Source organism: Vulpes vulpes, chromosome 14, assembly GCF_048418805.1.
Source record: "Vulpes vulpes isolate BD-2025 chromosome 14, VulVul3, whole genome shotgun sequence".
NCBI classification, from domain to species: domain Eukaryota; kingdom Metazoa; phylum Chordata; class Mammalia; order Carnivora; family Canidae; genus Vulpes; species Vulpes vulpes.
This window is the reverse complement of record NC_132793.1, coordinates 89,516,871-89,536,363: the sequence shown is the minus strand read 5'-3', so window position 1 is coordinate 89,536,363 and position 19,493 is coordinate 89,516,871. Positions and strand designations below refer to the sequence as shown.

General features: G+C 34.5%; 1 protein-coding gene across 5 annotated transcripts in view; it reads left to right on the top strand.

Annotated features, from left to right (window-relative positions):
• Positions 1 to 19,493, top strand: part of LRRC28 (leucine rich repeat containing 28) — a 163,416-nt gene that overhangs the window by 40,066 nt on the left and 103,857 nt on the right. For all 5 annotated transcript variants that reach the window (XM_026001674.2, XM_026001658.2, XM_026001671.2 and 2 more), the window contains exons 4-5: positions 4,257 to 4,294; positions 5,433 to 5,570. In XM_026001674.2, coding sequence (XP_025857459.1) covers positions 4,257 to 4,294; positions 5,433 to 5,570 — 176 coding nt within the window. The remainder of the gene's footprint in view (positions 1 to 4,256; positions 4,295 to 5,432; positions 5,571 to 19,493) is intronic.

Sequence of the window (19,493 nt, the reverse complement as noted above, 5' to 3'; positions counted from 1 at the left end):
AGTTGGCTGCACCTTTTTACATTCTTCCAAGCAAGATGTGATTGTTCTAGTTTCTCCACATCTTGCCAATATTTGGTGTTATCATTAGTTTTTATTTCTGTCATTTTGATAGATGTGTGGTTTTATCTCATTGTGTTTTTCATTTATATTTTTCTAATGGTTAATGATACTGAACATCTTTTCAAGTATTTAATGGTTATCTGTATCTTTTCTTCAGGCACATATATCTGTTGCTCATTTTCTATTTGGATTTATTTTTAGTCTTGAGTTTTAAGAGCTTTGAAATATTATAGAAACCAGTTCTTTGTTATATATATTGTTTACAAATATTTTCTTCCAATGTGTATTTTGTCTTTTCATCCTCTTTATGTTCCTTTGCAGAGCAAAAGTTTTACATTTTGATGAAGTCTGGTTTATCAATTTTTGTTTTTATGTATCATGTTTTTAGTGTCAATTCTAAGAACTTCTTGTCTAGCATTAGGCCCTGAAGGTTTTCTCCTGTGAGAAAAATCTCACATTAGTTTTTTCTCTGAAGGTCATAGAGTTTTTGTTTTACATTCTTCATTATAGTTTAAAAGTTTTGTTTTGTTTTGATCTTCTGGAATTAGGATTCTTGAAGACTTTTTTTTTTTCCTTTCAGCACTTTTATGTTGTTCATTATCTTCTGGCGTACATAGTTTCTGTTGTGACATCTGCTGTTATTCTTATATTTGTTCCCCTGCATGTAATATGATTTGATTTTGATATACCTTGTTGTAGTTTTCTTTTTTCTTATATTTGACATTCATTGAACTTCCTGGGTTTGTGTCTATAGTTTTCATCAGATTTAGCAATCTTTTGACATACTCAGATATTTATTGTTTAACTCTTATCTCTGGTCCCTGTTTCTGGAACTCTTACATGTTTGTTAGATTGTTTAATATTTCGCTTAATCACTGACACTCTTCAGTCTTTTTTTTCTTCAGTATGGACAATTTGTATTTCTCTGTCTTCAATGTCTAATTTGCTGTTAATCTCATCTAGTGAAGCTTTCACTTTGTTCATTATATTTTTGAACTCTAGAAATTCTGTTTGGTTCTTCTTCATACCTTAATACTTCTCTTGCAATGTTCATATTTTGCTTTAATTGTCTGAATATACTTATATGATCCAACTTATATAGTTGTTCTTATGTCCTTGTTTTGCTAATTTTATTGTCTCTGTTATACTGGATCTGCTGGTATTGACTGTTTTTAATCATTGTTATTGGTCACATTTTCTTGATTTATTAGCCTAATGCTTTCTGATTGGATGCCAGCATCCTTACAAGGTTTACATTTCTGAGTCTCTAGACTTTGTTGGCTTCCTTTTTCTTGTGCATTATTCTGGCATGAAGTTATTTACAATTTAGGTTGATCCTTTCATAGCTTGTGTTTACACTTGATTAGGACCAGTCTAGTGTAACCTCTATGCTAGGGGTAGTTTAGCCCTATTACTGAGGCATGGCCTTTATAGGATCTGATTTGAAAGTGCCCAATAATCAGCAAGGACTTGATACACTTGCTGCTCAGAACTTAAATGCCTTCCAGCCCTGTATGATCTCTGTGGACCACTCAGCTGATAGATTTTCAGTCACTTTTTGCCTAGGCTACATTTTATAATTCAGCAGTGAGTCAAAGGATCCTTACTTAAATTATTAAAGGTGTTTTGGGGTTTTTTTGTTTGTTTTTTCCTGTAGCATCCTCTCCTCCAGAACTCCACCCCTCTACCCCACAACTTCCAGCTGTCTCAGTTTCCCTGAATTCTAACTTGTGTCTCCATAACTCAGTGAGTCTTACATACTTTGGAATCCCATTCATGTACCACAGTTCACGGTTTGCCTCTAGGCAGAGAGCTAGGGACATTATGTGGCTTGCCTTATATTCTTCTCTCTTGGGTAACATAATCCTAATTGCCTGCTTTTAATATCTGAAAATAATTGTTTCATATATTCCATCCAATTTTCCTGTTGCTTATAGCAGCCTGGTAAATCTGGTCCCTGTTATGCCATCATGGCTGGAAATAAAAGCCCTGTTTTTTTAATTTAAAGAAAAATCCACTTTTTAAATTTTGGAACAATTTTATATTTATGGAAAAGTTGTAAAGAGAGTACAGAGTTCGAGTATACCTCTCACCCAGTTTCTTCTATTGTTAACATCTTAAAATTCCATGATACATTTGTCAAAAATAAACTGACATTGGCATGTCACTATTAAGTAAATATCTGTATCTAATTTCATTAAAAAATTGCCAAACTACTTTCCAAAGTAGCTGTACTGTTTTGCATTCCCACCAGCAATGAATGAAAGCTCCTGCATTATAGGAGAATATGATGAAAACTAGTTATATTGAAACACCAACATTTTAATTACTTTGAAATTACAAAAAATGAGCAAAGAGAAGTTACTTAAAATTGCTAAATCTTTGATTATAGATGACTCACAATAACTATAACAGTGACATTCATGGTACTCTGATTGCCCTAGGAGCTTTACATTTGTGATTCATTTAATCCTTACAACGTCCTTGTTGTTAGTATTCTTATTCTCTGCTTCTATAGATTATGAAAGTGAGAAGTTGAGTAATTTTCCCTTGGTGACATGGCTACTGTGGTGCATTCATTTTGGCTCCAGAGCCTGCTCTCTGATCCATCCCACCAGTGGTGATTCTTTATTAGTTGCACATCAGAAAATCTTGAAGAGTTGAGATGGTGTTTCACTTGGTAGGGCATGGTCCTGGGCACCTATGTTTTACAGTTAGGATTGGGAACATTCTCTTCTTTCTGTAGACTGCATTTTCATTTTACTGTATATAAATGTAATGTGTTAAAATATAAAATATACTTTTTGATTTCATTCATAAGTGAGCTCCTTAGTTCACATTTTGATGCGGACATTTTAAGGTCCTTTTGCATATATTTTGTGGGTAATTGAAAATCAGTAATCTCTTTATGTTGGTATCTAGCCACCTTGGCTTTTGTGTAACAAATGCAAACATATGTGTAGGTATGTGTGTGTGCTTGCACACTTAATTACATATGGTCTTTTGGCACAAAGAAATTTTAGAGTCACCTGTTAAGCAGTTAGGTAGTCCTGCCTAAAGTTAATGTTTAAAGAATATTGATTTTAAACTGTGAATTCATTTTATATACGCAAAGCAAGGAATAAAATATATGATAGAATGGAACAATTGTTTCAATTGTGTTAGACCCAGCTGGTTAATGCCTACACAAAATCTATTTAATGCATCACTAAATAATCTTAAGTGTATTACTGTAATGCCTTTCTTATTTTGTGTCAGTAACATTGCAACATTTGATGTTAGGCTTAAAAATGTAGAAGAAAATTTCAAAATTCTTTTCAAAATACTTTATGAAGATTGATTTATGAGATGTAAAAAATACAACAATAGGTTTGAAAATATAAAAAATATCTAATTCTCTTGTCTCAAAATCAGTGATATAAATTTATTTTTAAAACTATTGCTAGGTGCTCTCTAGTTGTCACCATTGTTCTGCTCTGAATAGTTGGCTGCTGCTGACTTCATAAAGTCTCCACCAGAGTGTGCTAAAGATACTTTAGTGGGAAAAGTGTTATTTACTAGGCTTGTCTGGACTTGTTAGCAAGGGTAACCTTTCCTTTTTTTTTTTTTTTTTTTAAGAAAAGAATTTGATTCTTGTTTATGAGATTCCTTTTGCTGTGAAATAAGTCATGTACCTTGACAGTTGAGTATTTTTACAGATACTGTAAATGATCATTATTTAATCTCTCCAGTCTTGGTTCTCAAGTCAGCATATTCGCTGGAAATAGTTTTGATTTATTTTGTGAAGTTATCCTTTAGAAATTGAAAGTTGCATTTTAATTTTTGCAATGTTGATTTTTCTTTACGTAACGTGTTTCTCTGAAAACCTGAATACTTTAAAACGAACTAGAAAAACTAGTAATTTGTTTTTTGAGTTTAAGAAATATCTCAACATATAGCTATTGTGAATGCTTTTATTTTAAAATAACAACTTAAGTCAGTAAATAGGTTTAACATTGCAATTCCAGGATAAAATATCATTCTCAAGGTATTATTTATGATGACCACAGGTTTTGTGTCATGCACTAAAGAGTCTGATAGAAAGTTTTCATCCCTTTATATTGGATAAATTTCTAAGTGAGCATTTTACAGATTGATTATCTAGCAAAAGTACTGGTTGATAGCAACTCCTTTTTTTTTCTTCTTTCCTCCCACAGGTACCTTCACTCAAATAACATAGTTGTAGTTCCAGAAGGTAAGTGGACTTTCAGTTTTTAGTTAGGAGGTACCATAGTTTATACTTTACTTTATAACAATAGAACAAAATTTGATTGCTGTATTAGGGAATTTTAGTTATAAAGCATCTTTAATTTATTAGTTTCAAAGATTGTTCCCCCTAATTAGTAAGTTCAGTTAACCATTTAGATAAAATAAATAAGTCTGAAATGATTATAATTGTTAGGTAAATTATTTTTTTTTTAAATTTTTTTTTATTATTTATTTATGATAGTCATACAGAGAGAGAGAGAGAGAGAGGCAGAGACACAGGCAGAGAGAGAAGCAGGCTCCATGCACCAGGAGCCTGACGTGGGATTCGATCCCGGGTCTCCAGGATCGTGCCTTGGGCCAAAGGCAGGCGCCAAACCGCTGTGCCACCCAGGGATCCCCCTGTTAGGTAAATTATTATTGGATAAATGGTTAGGTAAGTAATAAAATAAAATTTTAAAGATTACTTTTTTAATCTGTTTTTATTATTTTTAAAGTATTTTGTACACTCAACATGGGCCTCAAACTCAGAACCCTGGGATAAAAAGTCACATGCTCTACTGACTGAGCCAACCAGGCACCTCAAAAAGATAAATTTTTTAAAAAAATTTTTATTTGCTTATTTTAGAGAGAGAGGAGAGGGTACAGGCAGGGAGAGGGACACAGGGAGAAGGAAAGAATCTCAAGCCGACTCTCTGCTGAGTATGGAGCCCCACACAGAACTCAATCCCATCACGCTGCGATCGTGACCTGAGCCCAAATCAAGAGTCGTTCATTCAGCTGACTGAGCCACGCATGTGCCCTGATAAATTTTAAACTTAATAAGTCCAGCTAACAATTTTGGTTAGACAAAACTAGCTTATATATCATTTCATGATTTATTTATTCAAACAGTACTTTACACTGTAACATTTTTATTATGCTTTTTAAGGTATCATATTTTATATCAAGATGAAGTCTTATCACTCCTATAAAATTTTGTTTGATCTATGTTTTTACTATTTATGAGCAACAGAAGCAGGGAGATCAAGTATTAACATATTTTAATTGGCAGTACTTGCATTAAAGATTTGGCATAACACTTTGGTAAAACTGATTTTGCCATTACCTCTCTTTTCTTTTTGAAGCCATTGGATCCCTCGTAAAACTCCAATGTTTGGATCTTAGTGACAATGCCTTACAAATTGTTTGCCCAGAAATTGGTCGTCTAAGAGCTTTACGTCACCTTCGATTAGCTAATAACCAACTGCAATTCCTACCTCCAGGTAATCATAGTCTGTAGCACATGATAGTTTCTTGTCTATTTACAAATCTGTTTTTATTCCCGTTTCTCATTGTGTGTCTCAACAGTGGGCTTTGGGTATATTTGTGATTTGGGACAGTCCATTTGTTTGAAGATGAAACTAAGGAATGTGGGTGAAGTGTGTTCAAGAGTCTTTCCCTGATGCAGACATAAGAAGGTGGCATTTATGTTTTTAGCTACAATTACTACAATTATGCATTGCTATCAGTGCCCCTTCCAGTCATTCCTCTGGTGAAATATTTATTACAAAAAGGTAATTCAGAGAATTTAGATGAACTCTGCATGATGTAATCATTTTAGTATCCAAAAAGGAAATGCAGTGTTGTCTGTCATTCTCTAGTAGGATAACTGATGTACATTAACTTTGATTTAATAAAAATCTTAACTAGAATTGCATAGCAGAATTTAAGTTTGAGTCCTAGAACTAAGAACTAAGAACTAAGTCCTAGAACTAAGAACTTGTCAGTTCTGCCTGCTGAACATCCTCTTAGAACGTGATGTACATATGTATAGTCCTGAAATTCTGCACTCTCCTGAGCTATCATTAAACCTGTTGGCTTTCTTACAAGGGGCATCCAGGGGCCTTCCTTTGTGAATCCACACATTTGCAAATTCTGTCATATGTCATTTCCCATATTTAAAAAAAAAGATGTTAAAAAATAAAAAAAACCCTTGTGCCTTAAATATTGTATGAAAGTTACTCTGCATTCAAGAATGAGCAGAGAAAAATGCGGATGTCACATTGCTGAGGATTATTTCTACTTAGTAACTCAGGAACACCAAATCTCTTAGTTCACCAGTCTCTTAGTGTATCCGGGTGAAATGTATGACTCAACCAAAATTACAAATTACTACCTGGTATGGAACTTCAGGGTCACATGAGAATGTTAAAAACTACTTATACTTAATCCATGACTGAAAAAGTCTGTAATAATTCTTTGTGATATAAAAAATACTTTCTCTTAAGTCTTTCAAGTACAAAAATTTCAAAGTGAAACACAATAACTTATTAATTTTTATACTCTATGTGCTGGCCTTAATGTATAGGTTCAGTATTGTTTACAAAAATAGTATAGTGGTTGACTCTGCTTAAAAAATTCTTTGGCCATATATAATTACTGTCTTATATTTTCCAACGATAGTTAATACAAAAAATTTCAATAAGTTGTAGGAATCTAGTCTTTCCTTTAGAGTTTATTGTATGTAATCGGGCTCAGTAGTGGGGTTTATCATTCTAGCTTTCATCAAGTTTATAGATTCAAATGCTCAGGAAATTAGATTCTCTTTTGGAGATTGCCTAGAAAATGTATCAGTAAAGATAAAGTTTGGGTTTTCATATTCTCATATATGAAACTTCTACAAGATATGTAAAATCAAAATATATGGATATAATACTGTATTCAGAAGCCCCTTTTTACATATATTTAAAGAGCATATGAGAAATACAATTCTGTTAGACCATTGTTCTTTGTATTCTATTATTCTGTTTTTTCCTGTAATATAAGAGCATTTTGTGGTAGAATGCGGTCATTTCCTTCCATTATATACTCTTAGAGGTTAAGGATGTGCTACTAATATCATTGACTGCTTCCTAATAACCAGTGAAGGGTATAGGTTTTCTGATTGCTTGCATCTTATTTTTAATTTATATCTCACCTGTTACATAATAGATTTTAAGTGTTTACTTCTGGTTTTATTTCCGTAGCTTTCTTCTGTTATGTATGTTAGGTTTTGCCTGTTTTGGGTAAAATTATATATAGTAATAGCTGGGTTTTGAATAGAACTTTTGGCTGAGTTGTGTGTAGATTTTTTTCTTTCTAGGCCATCATGAGTAGCAATGGACTAGATCTTACTAATTATTTGATTCACTTTATCTCTTTATGAGGTATTTTCCTATGTTATGATTTGAATGGCTGAGGGGCTAGGTATATATCCCCCCCAAATGTCTGATCATGTTGGGCATATACAATGGGAAAGTATTCTAAGTGTAGTAAAAAAAAAAAGAGGAGGGGAGGGGATCCCTGAGTGGCTCAGCACTTTAGCACCTGCCTTAGGCTCAGGGTGTGAGCCTGGAGTCCTGGGATCGAGTCCCACATTGGGCTCCTTGCATGGAGCCTGCTTCTCCCTCTGCCTGTGTCTCTGTCTTTCTCTCTCTCTCTGTGTCTCTCATGAATAAATAAATAAAATCTTAAAAGAAAAAAAAAGGAGGGGGACTCCCATGTTGTATCTATTTGATGACAGTAGACACCATTGTTAAATTTGATTGTTAGCCCCTTCTTCCCAGTCCAGGATTGTGTATAGACTGCTACATGTTATATTCCCTCAATAGACTTAACATTTCATTATGTGCATTTGTTGTGGTTGAAAAACCTTTGAATATAATTTCATATTCAATATTTAAAATTTGAAAACTTTGATATCAATATTTGAAAAATCTAGATGTGTATATAGAGTTTTAAATTTAGGGTCTAAGTATGAATTACAAGAGGTTTCATGAACACTCTGAAATTTGCACACAGTTTGATATTTATGAGTATGTACATGTTGCTGTGAAGAAGGTCCAATGTTTTCATTAGTTTCTTAAACACATCCATGACCCATATGGTTGATTCTATTGAGTTGTCTGCCAATACAGACATGGTAGCAGCCATGTGGACTGGGATCCATTTTCTGGGATGTCACTTAACCCCATTCTGTTAGATTGAATGTATTGCCGTTTTCCTACCTTATGACATAGCTTTATCTCTACAGTTGATTGGTGTTAGTGTAGGTACCTGACCCAAGCGGAACACTTATCCTGGGAATTTTGGATCCGGCTGGTGTGGGAGAAGGAAAGAGAGTTAGAGATATCAGGGGAAATGAAAGAAGAAAATCAGTTCCTTTTTCTCTCTGGGCTACTGCACAATGCCCCAATGTAATCTTCTGGGGTGCTGGGAAGTAGCCACACAGACTGGGAAACAGAAAAAGAAACATGAAGCAGGTATGTGGAGAGAGGATGGAGGCAGAGACTTTCTAAGTTTTCTTTAGTATCCCAGTCATTGGCTGTGTCCTTAAGGCCCATAGGCTTTGTGCTTAAGAGAGCTCTAGTAAGTTTCCATGAATTGCAACCAAAAGAGCTCCATGTGATAGTACTGCTCTAAAGGCTTACAGCAGCCATTCTGGGGTATAGGATTGATTGTTTCTTGAACTCCCTTATTTACTTAACTGTTAATATTTCGAAATTGCAAAAGCTCTTATTAGTAGAAGGAAGTCCAGGGTTAGCAATAGCAAGATCAGTAGTGTGTCTGTAAAGCAGTTCATTCTGTCATCTGTTTTTTTCCCCCCCTCTATACAACATTCTTTGCACCCTTTCTATTTGATATCTTCCCCCTCCCTCCGTCCCAGCACAACTAGTTTTTTTGGGAGGAACAGAGAACACTGGTGTGAAGTGGTGACAGGATACAGGAATGTAGAGACAGCTTAGAGTGTGTTATTAAGCCAATGCAGGGGAGGTACAATTTTTCCTCTGCCCTTTTAGTGTCTCCAGCTGGGCCCAAGAATTAACTGAGATAAGACAAATCAATAAGAGAAGTACATAAATTTTATTTAGTAATTTTACACGTACAAAGGCACCTTCATCAGAAAAACAAAGACCCAAAGAAGCAGATAAAGCCAAACAACTGTGCACTAGGTTGGATGAAGAGTAGTAGTTGTGAAAACATAACAAGACAAAGGGGTGTGGCCTAGGGCAGTTAGTTGTGAAACAGTGACTAGGAACAGTAAGGGTTAGTTTAACAAGGTTGATTTGTTAAGATCTCCTTTGGTCTCTGCTCTCCATCTTTGCTGATGAGAATGCCTTCCTTCCTCCTGGTATAGGGAAGACACCTTTTATATGGGAGTTATATCTTGTACTTCTAGGAAGAAAAGAGAAGGTCAAAGTGCCTTCTTGCATCTGCCATTTTTTAGCGCATTTAACTCAAAATAATTAATATGCCAGACAGGCAGATTATGGGGTGGCACGCTCTGAACTCCTGTATGAAACACATGGAATCATCCTGCTCAAGTGTTGAGAGGCTTAAGCAGTTAAACATCGACTCCCCAGAATTACCAGTTCAGAGTTGCTTAGGGAAAGGGTACTTGTGCATTTGTTACCTACATACATGTGGCAGAGCAGCAGCCTTCTGTAGAAAAAGCCTCAGCCACAGGGATAGAGATACTGGCAGCGAAGCACTAACCAGAGAACGCGCAAGTGGTAGGGCTGAGTCACATATGCATGGGGCTCCAACAAATTCCGACAGACGTGCACCATAGACTGAAGAAAGGTTCTTGATACACATGCTTTAAATATTTTCCTGACTTCATCTATAACCTGGCCTGAAAGGGAAGGCGAATTTAATAATATGGATTTAACTTGGTTCCAAGATGAATAAACAATCATCATTCAAAAACAAAATCTTCCCAGCTAAAATTATTGAAGTCATGGGTTTTGTTTTTGTTTTTGTTTTTTTTTTAAGATTTTACTTATTTTTTTATTTGAGAGAGAGAAAAAGAGAGAGAGCAAGCATGAGCTGGGGGAGTGGCAAAGGGAGAGGGAGAAACACACCCTGCCGAGTGGGAGCCTGGTGTGGGGCTCGATTCTAGGACCCTGAGATCATGACCTGAGCCAAAGTCGATGATTATCCCACTGAGCCATCCTGGTTCCCCTCAAATCATGGTTTATGGTACAAGAACTTTGGAATCTTGAAGAACTTTTGAATCTTATTTTTCTGAGCAGGCCTATTTCCCTTTTAAAAAAATTATTATTTTAATAACTTTGTATTTTACTTGGCAATGAGTTTTATAGGTTTGTGTCCAAATACAGTAAGGAAAAGATTAAATTAAGATGTTGGCTTATTTTTTTCAACTATAATATTTAAAATTTTAATTTTTGATCTTTATTTTTCACACATAAAATAATATATTTTAAGGTATGCAACATGAGTTTTTGATATATGTATGTGGTGTGAATAGATTACCACAATGAAACTAAAATATCCATCACCTCCTGCAGTTACTCTGTGTGTGTGGTGAGAACACTTGAGATCTACTCTTTTAGCAAACTTCAAATATACAATAAATTATTGTGTATTAGTAATACATTGTATAATACATTAATATAAGTGTATTAATACATTACTATGAGTTGCCTTTGTTTTTTTAAAAAAAACTTTTATTATGGAAAATTTGAAATACAGAAGTAGAATAGAACAATGTCTTCTCTTACAGTTTTTTTTTAATTGAGGTAAATTTTTCATATAGTGAAATGCTCAAATGTACAATTCTGAGTTTTGACAAATGTATATATGCATGTATTCAGCATCTTTGTCAATATATAGAACATTTCCATTACCCCAGAAAGTACTCTCATGTCTCTTCCAGTCTTGGTTGCCATAGGCAAACACTCTTCTGATTTCTGTGACCACAGATTAGTGTGATCTGCCATTGAACATAATATAAGTGGAGCTGTATTTCAAGATGCATTTATTGGTAGTCCATTCTTCTTTAATTTTCAGGGTAGTATTCTAATGTTTGAATATATGGTGGATATATTTATTTCCCTCTTGATAGACATGGGTTTCCTCTAGCTTTGGACTATGATGAATACCACTAATATTAAACGTTCTTATGTAAGGTTTTCTATGGATATTTGTTTTCATATCTATCTATCTATATATCTCATTATGATTTACTTAGGATGTTGTACTACTTAGCATAAATTGTAAGACTCTTCTAGTAATATACTTCTATATATCCTCATGTTCTTATATTGTATTTTTTCTATATATGTTATGAACCTCACAATATAGTGTCTATTTTGCAAGTCAACTGTCTTTAAAGGAAATCAAGGGAAAACAAGGAAAAAAAAAAAAAGGAAATCAAGGGGATCCCTGAGTGGCTCAGTGGTTTAGCACCTGCCTTCCGCCCAGGGCATGATTCTGGAGTCCCCGGATCGAGTACTGCGTCAGGCTTCCTGCATTTATCCTGCTTCTCCCTCTGCCTGTGTCTCTGCCCCGCCCCCCCTGTGTGTGTGTGTGTGTGTGTGTCTCATGAATAAATAAATAAAATCTTTTTAAAAACCTAAAAAATAAAGGAAATCAAGACAATAAAAAAGATATTCTGTTTTTACCCATATGTTTACTATTTCCCATGTTCTTCATTCTTTCCTGTAGTTGTATTTTCTACCTGGTATCATTTCTCTTCAGCCTGAAGTACTTCTTCTAGTTATTACTTGTAGTGCAAGTCCTCTGGCAATGACCTGTCTCAGTTTTCTTGATGCAAAACTGTCTTTATTTTTGAAGATTATTTTCTCTGGATATAGAATTCTCAATTGACAGGATTTCTTTCTAGCACTTTATGAAAGTGACCTTCTGTTGATACAATGATACAAAATTTGTATCATTCTTAGCTTGTATATAATATCTTTTTCTATAGTGATGTTAAAATTTTTCTCTTTATCTTTTGTTAGCAGTTTGTTTCGGATGGGCCACAATGTAGGACTTTTAAAATATCCTGGTTGGAGTTTTCTTGATTCCCCAGTTGGGAAGTTTTCTGTCATTATTTCTTCAGATATTTTTCCGCTCTGTTCCTCTCTTTCCAAGAGCTCCAGTCACACACATTAAATCATTTGATATTGTTTCACAGGTCACTGAGACTTTGTTCTTCTAAGAAAATTTTTTTTTTCTCTTGATCTGAAGGTGTATGACATACCTGATGATCTGCCTTCTGCTCACTGACTTCTTTTGCTCTCTCCAGTGTGTCATTTATTAAGCACCTCTTCCTCTCATGGCTTTCTCCTCTTTGGTACCTTGTCCTACATTTTCCAGCTGCTTCACCTCCCCAGGTCAGATCTCTGGCCCTTCTGCTCTGTGAGACTGCTGAGCTCTGCTTGGGGTAGCTCTTCCTATGCTGTGGCCCAGAGTGTACCCTATGGCAGAAAGCCTTCAACACGAAGCTCAACTCTTGAAAGATCGAAGTTCTGTGTTTCTTGTCTGTTCCTTGAAAAACAGTTACCTCATATATTTTTGAGTAGTTTTATTGTATTTTGGTGGGGAACAAGTCTGGTGTCAGTGACCCTGTCATGTCTGGAAGTGGGTGTCCATTACATGTTCTTTTATCTCTCATCTGATTGCTAACCTGCATGCTTTCATACATATAAAGTATGTACTACTCAAACAATTGTATATTGCCTTCTACTTCTAGCATCAAAAGTGGACTATTTGTTACAGAACAAATTTAAACTCATTTTATTCCAAAGGCTTTTTCTAACTTCATCAAGTAAAATTATGTGATTCATTAGGTAGACAAATACCATGCACTTGCAAATAAAAGAATATTAAGGAAAGATTTCCATCAGTGCAGAGCTGTTTGCCAAATATTTTTGTGATTCACCCTTTGGTAAAGACCACATGGGCCAAAGGACATTAGAAGCATCCGCTCACTCTTGATAGTAAACAGAAGCCTGATGCTTTTGTGATTTGCTGTGAACTCCCATGAGAGAAGGTTGTGGTAACAAACAAACAACAAAATGTAACCAGGAGTTAGAAAAGATGTTGCTTACATCTGGCATATAAATCAGCCTATTTTTTTTTTTTTTTGAAAATTTTTTTATCCTTGAAAAGTTGTTTTGTATACCAAAAAAGGAAAGTTTTTAGTCCAAATTTAAAACATTAAAGCAACCTATGTTGTATTTAATAATAATAATGAAAGCATACAAAAGAACATATGTCTGCAAAAATAAAATACACAAACACAGAAATATGTGCTACATTTAACTAGCATGAATTGTTCCAAAAATTCAGCCTTCAAGTATTGTCAAGTTTATTATTTTTTTCTTAAATTGTGTTTTTCTTCTAGTTGAGCCTCTCATTGCTTTATTGAAATGAAATTTAGTATCTCTTCTTAGATCTTTCCTGTTGTTGCCTAAATTGTTCTGAAATCTCTGTGCTCATTGGTCTAATGTAGAGGTAGGGAGGAACAGATCTACCCTCTTCCTGTAGAGCACATAGCAGGAATGGATCTTGGTCATGCTAGGGCTTCCACCATTGCTCACTGCCCCATTTGTTGAGACTATTGGCGTAATCTGATATATGATAGCACAGGCTGCTGTGCTTCTTCAGGAGTGCCGACCCCACTCCTGTAGGTACAGACTGGTCACTGGTAATACACATTGGTGATCCCTCTGTTAGTTTTTAGGGTTGCTGGGTACCTCCAGGAGCACTGGGTCAGCCCTGGTTTCATTGTCATCTCTTCCATTGTGCCTGCCATTCAGAGATCAACTCAAAGGGAAAATAGAGCAGCTCTCTTCTTGAATCCTCAAAACACAATGGATCTTATTGAAGCCCCTCCCCCAAATTATCATGGCTCTTCACCCCATATTACCATCCTTGGTGGCTACCACAATAATTTGGGATAATATACCTTCCTAGGGAGACTCAGCTTTTCACTGATTCCATATCAGTGCTGGCAAATTAACTATCACTTTTCTCACTAATAAAGAATCTAAATAGTCTCTGGCAGAGCACCCCTCTGGTGTCACCAAGGTATATATGTATAGTCAGCAATATATATAAATAGACTTCCTCTATCTTATAGGGCTATCTACATTACCTGGGGGGGCACTGACTTACTGTTTCATCTACCTAACAAAAAATTTTTGTTGGTTCAGAGTACTCATGCTATGTGATAGAGGAAGGCCTCACCTTGGTGAACAAAATTTAGACCCAGACTTCAAAGGAGCTTATGATGTTTTATTGTCTAATATTTTAGACTAATATTTGTACTTCCAAGGAAGAGGGTAGACAGGATAGAGAAAAAAAGTATTGTATTAGTACTCAGTTATACTGATACTACAACAGGTATCAGTATATACCTGTTGGACAACTATTGGGCAGAGGGATAAAATCTAACCATTTACACATCCTCAGCTTGCTAGATTTCCATTAACTAATTGAATAAGTTGTCTACCAGAGTCCAGAACTCATAGTCAGAATTTGTTCTTTCATTGTTTCTTATACACATAAAGTTACTTTATTAGTATCTTTGTTATACATAATACTCTTATTAGTAAGGTAACTTTATACCATAGCTAAATACATATTGGTAACTTCATAGTAACATACAGATTTTTTATTCAGGTTTTTATATAAAATTGTCTCTGCATACTACATTAGATAAAACACACTGATTTCTCAGAAAGAAATATTTTTATTATCAATACTATTACATATTGTATAATCTCATTACAAATGGAGCTAAAACTTTAAAATTTTACTTAAAAACTTTTCCAAAGTTTAAAAATTGGGCAAACACGTTGGAATAAAAATGGCCATTAAGATTCTTCTAAAAGAAAAAAAAAGTTTTGTTTTCTGGACCATGCATCCTTTTCCATGTCAAGTAAATACAGAAACGCTCCTTTTTAGGAAAGATGTGAAGGGCAACTGCAGAACACATGCCAAATGTCTGAAAAACAAAAGTTCATTGTGATGATACTTTAAAAAAAAAAGGCAAAAGGAGAAAAGTTAGTCCTTTAGACTTAGAAATTCTCTCCCATCAATCATACTATTGGCTAAGGCATGTTGAATTCCTTTCCATGGCCCATTCCTTTGTGAAAAGATTTAAAAGCAGCTAACATTATAATAACAACGACCCAATTTGAAATCCCAAGGGGAATACTTCCAAATTTACTTTACATGCAGGACTGTTATTCTTCCCTCTTTGTGTACAATTAATTTTCTTCACCGAGGTCTATTATGAGCTTGGGGTTGATGGAAACTGTGAATATAGTACAGAGATCATTTGAAGAGGATTTAAGAAGTCATGCATGAAGTTGAGGGACTGAGCTGATGTGTAAGGTGGTATTCAGGACCAAATGATCTAGATTCAAGTGTTTCCCATTATTTTCTCTCTGAAATATATTCAACTCATAGTCTTTCACACACATTCCTTTTAGGATCATCTTTCTAAATTTCAGATTTGAAAAACTACTTTGGCAGTTAAAATAATTTGCCCAAAGTATTGTGGTTGCAGTGATAGAAGCTCATAATGGGTTCATAACCATATGTTTATTGTAAATACCAGGAATTAGGGATATTTTTTAAAAAGCTGATAAATATACGTGATCTTCCTCTTTAGGAATGAATGTTCTTGAGAACCTATAAAATGTATTTTTTAGGCATAACTTATTAATGGGAATTCAGAGATTGAATTGTTATTTTTGAATGTAAATCAGCTTTCAGTACTTTCAAGGTGGTGTGGAGTAATTTCTTTTTTTTCTTTTTTTTAAGATTTATTTATTTATTTATTTATTTATTTATTTATTTATTTATTTATTTATTTATGAGAGAGAGGCAGAGACACAGGCAGAGGGAGAAGCAGGCTCCATGCCAGGAGCCTGACGTGGGACTCGATCCCGGGACTCCAGGATCGCGCCCTGGGCCAAAGACAGGCACTAAACCGCTGAGCCACCCAGGGATCCCCTCCAGGTGGTGTGGAATAATTTCTATCATAGCTTTGGTATCTTGATAAAACTCGGGATTCATAGTTCATTTTTACTAAAGAGTTTTTGAGTATTAAATATATTTTTATATATTAATAGTGATTTGATTTGTATTTGTGAACCAGTCTCTTGAAAAAGCAAGTTTTAAATAGGTACATTTAAAAAGATTATATTTTCATGGTTATTTTATAGCTGTCTTTTATTTTTAACCTTGATTTCAGTATATTGTTTTGTGACATCAGAAAATTATAGTTTTAGGTCAAACTATATAACATGAAGAAAAAGTAACTGGCAGAATATAGCTTATGTGCTAAAATAGGTGTTTCCTAAAAAAATATTGTCTTCAATATATAAAATCTTTATTTTGTTTCATATTTTATTTGAACATACTTGTTACTTACTTCATCTTTAAATTGTTTTAACCTACTAAAGGTTTTAAGTCATATTGTCTATTGTGTGAGTAGTTTTAAAGGTAATGATTGTTTTAGTGAATGAAAAGCTTTATGATTTGCCAAGGGTTGATGTAATGAGAAGTAATTAAACAAAATTTATTTTGATATAGTTTGTTACCAACGCCCCCCCCCCACATACAATTGATATCATAGTTCTTTGTTTAATCCTTTTTACTATTCCTTTTTTAAAAATCAAAATTTTACACAGATATGTTGATGTTTTTAAACAACTTGTGTTAGTTTTCATTGTGTATTTGTGACAAGACTTGAAGTCAAAACTGTCAAAGAGTTTAAAAAATGAATGTCCTTACATGCTTATAAGTGTCTTTAGCTGGTTGTATGTCTTCTCTCTTTCTTGGCTGGATCTGCTGACATTTCCTGCTCCTGCCTTATTCTGAAAGAGAATTAAAATCTGGCAGGTTTTGTTTTGATGACTTTTTTCTTTTTAATCCCAAAAGTTTGGTATTTATTACTTTAGTGTGAACTTACTGTATCAGTCTTAGTGTCTTAGTATTTATTTTGGGGGGAGTAATGGCAAGTTTGGTAGAAGGCATATTATTTACTTATATATTTAGGTTCTTAAAATGAATCCATTTTCTTTAAATGAGAGACTTTTTGCTGTAATTTTATAGTCATTATTGTAAAATGTTGAAATCAAGTTTGTTGGAAATAGTAGCTGAAAGATATATATGGATATTTAGAGTAATCTCAGAATTTCTTTCTTTTACCCATTTTTACCCCTATCTAAAATTCAAATGTATATTTTTATGAATGAAAGTATAAGTTTTTTAGAAGTCAAATAAGATTAAAAATTGAATTATTAAAGCTTCAGTTGAGTAACCAAGGAAATATTTTTATAATTTTCTCTTGACTTGAAAAAGATATAAAGCAGAACAAATAAAACTTGGAGAATATTTTCAAAAAGTATGCACAATTATGCATATTGTTATATATATCCAAAACCCAAGTTAGGGTTTCTGTGGTGGTGTTCTTCTATTGCTTGCTCTCAGTAGGTGACTGAATATTACCTGTTTGAGTATGTGAGACAATTTTTTTTTTTACAAATTTTTCTGCATAACCAGTGAAGGAAGATTCATTAATATTGTCTTACTGACATGGAATATTGCCTTAAAGTCTGTACACACCAAGAGGGACTGCTCTTGTTCAGAGATAAATATTCATGCTCTGTTCACTTAAAGTGAAATGATCCAGTGGCATAATTGAATATATATTTTATACATGCTAAATCCCTACATTGTTTAGCAATTTAAGAACCAAAAATTTATATTACAGTTAGCAAGTGATACATTGAACATAGACTATAGAATGCTGTCAATTTTTTTTTTCTTTTTAAAGATTTTATTTATTTATTCATGAGAGACAGAGAGGCAGAGGCACAGGCGGAGGGGAAGCAGGCTCCATGCAGGGAGCCCGATGCGGGACTCAATCCTGGGTCCCCAGGATCACGCCCTGGGCTGAAGGCGGCACTAAACCGCTGAGCCACCCAGGCTGCCTGAATGCTGTTAATTTTAAATGAAAGAGAAAAATGAAAGTTTTATTCTGTTTGTTTTTTTGAGATTCTTAGCATAGAAGATCAAATCAGCTTTGCAACCAACAGTTAGTACTAATTTTACCTATTCTGTACTTTTTAAGAATTTTTTTCTAAAGTGCCAATCATCATATCTATTTTATTTGAATGCTCTTGGTTTGCCTATGATATCCTGTGAAAATGATTTCGGACTTTATGGCTAAAGCTCTTTGAATTTCCTGCACTTAGAATTCCATGGAGCTTTAAGAACTGTGAACTTTCAATAGAGCAAAAAAGCATAATGTCACTGAATCTCTCTGTCTCCATTTTCTTACTCAGCATGGTACATAGGTTTTAACTTGATGGGTCCTGATATATCTTCTACCATCAAAATACAACATCCTTAAATTTATGCTCATGCTGACAGGTTTCATTTTGTGAAGGGCATGGAAATCACCGTCAAAAATCTTTTTTCTGCTGCTAAAAAACATGACATAATACAAGGTATGAGTGTTTATATATCATGTCTGTTAATCTCCTATTGATAGTTTAAATTTCTAACTACTTGTAAATTAGAAACTGTTAAGTTATGATATAGAAACAGTAAAGCAAGAAGTAGCACTTTGATTTCCTTATCGCCGGACCACTCTGTAATCGATTTACACAACTTGTATCCCTCCATATCACTTTTAAAGTCCTCTAAACAATATCTTGTTAATCTTTTTTTTTAAAGATTTTATTTATTTATTCATGAAAGACACCGAGAGAGAGGGAGAGAGAGGCAGAGACACAGGCAGAGGGAGAAGCAGGCTCCATGCAGGGAGCCTGATTTGGGACTCGATCCCGGGTCTCCAGGATCATACCCTGGGCCGAAGGCGGCACTAAACCGCTGAGCCACCCAGGGATGCCCTATTTTGTTAATCTTTTTAACGATGTCAGTTATGTTGTTCCTGGAATTAGTGACAAATTGATTTGAACTACTGCCCATTGATTTTTTTAAAACATCTTTATAGAGATAATTTATGTAACATGAAATTTACCATTTCACATGTTCCATTTGATGAATTTTATTTGAATGTGTACGGTTGAGGAACCCTCATCACAGTCAAGTTCTAGAATGTGTCCATCATCTCCAAAAGTCCCCCAGTTCCTATTTGTCGCCAGCCCTGGTTCTTAACTCCAGCCAACTGCCAATCTATTTTTATAGCTTCGCCTTTTCTAGAAATTGCATATAAATGGAATCATGTAATATGTAGCCTTTTGTGTCTTGGCTTAGTTTACTTAGCATAATGTTCTTGTATGCAGTTTCTTGTTTTAGTAGCTTGGGTTTTTTTTATTGCTAAGTAATATTTTGTTGTATGAATATGTCGTATTTTGTTTATTCATTAGGCG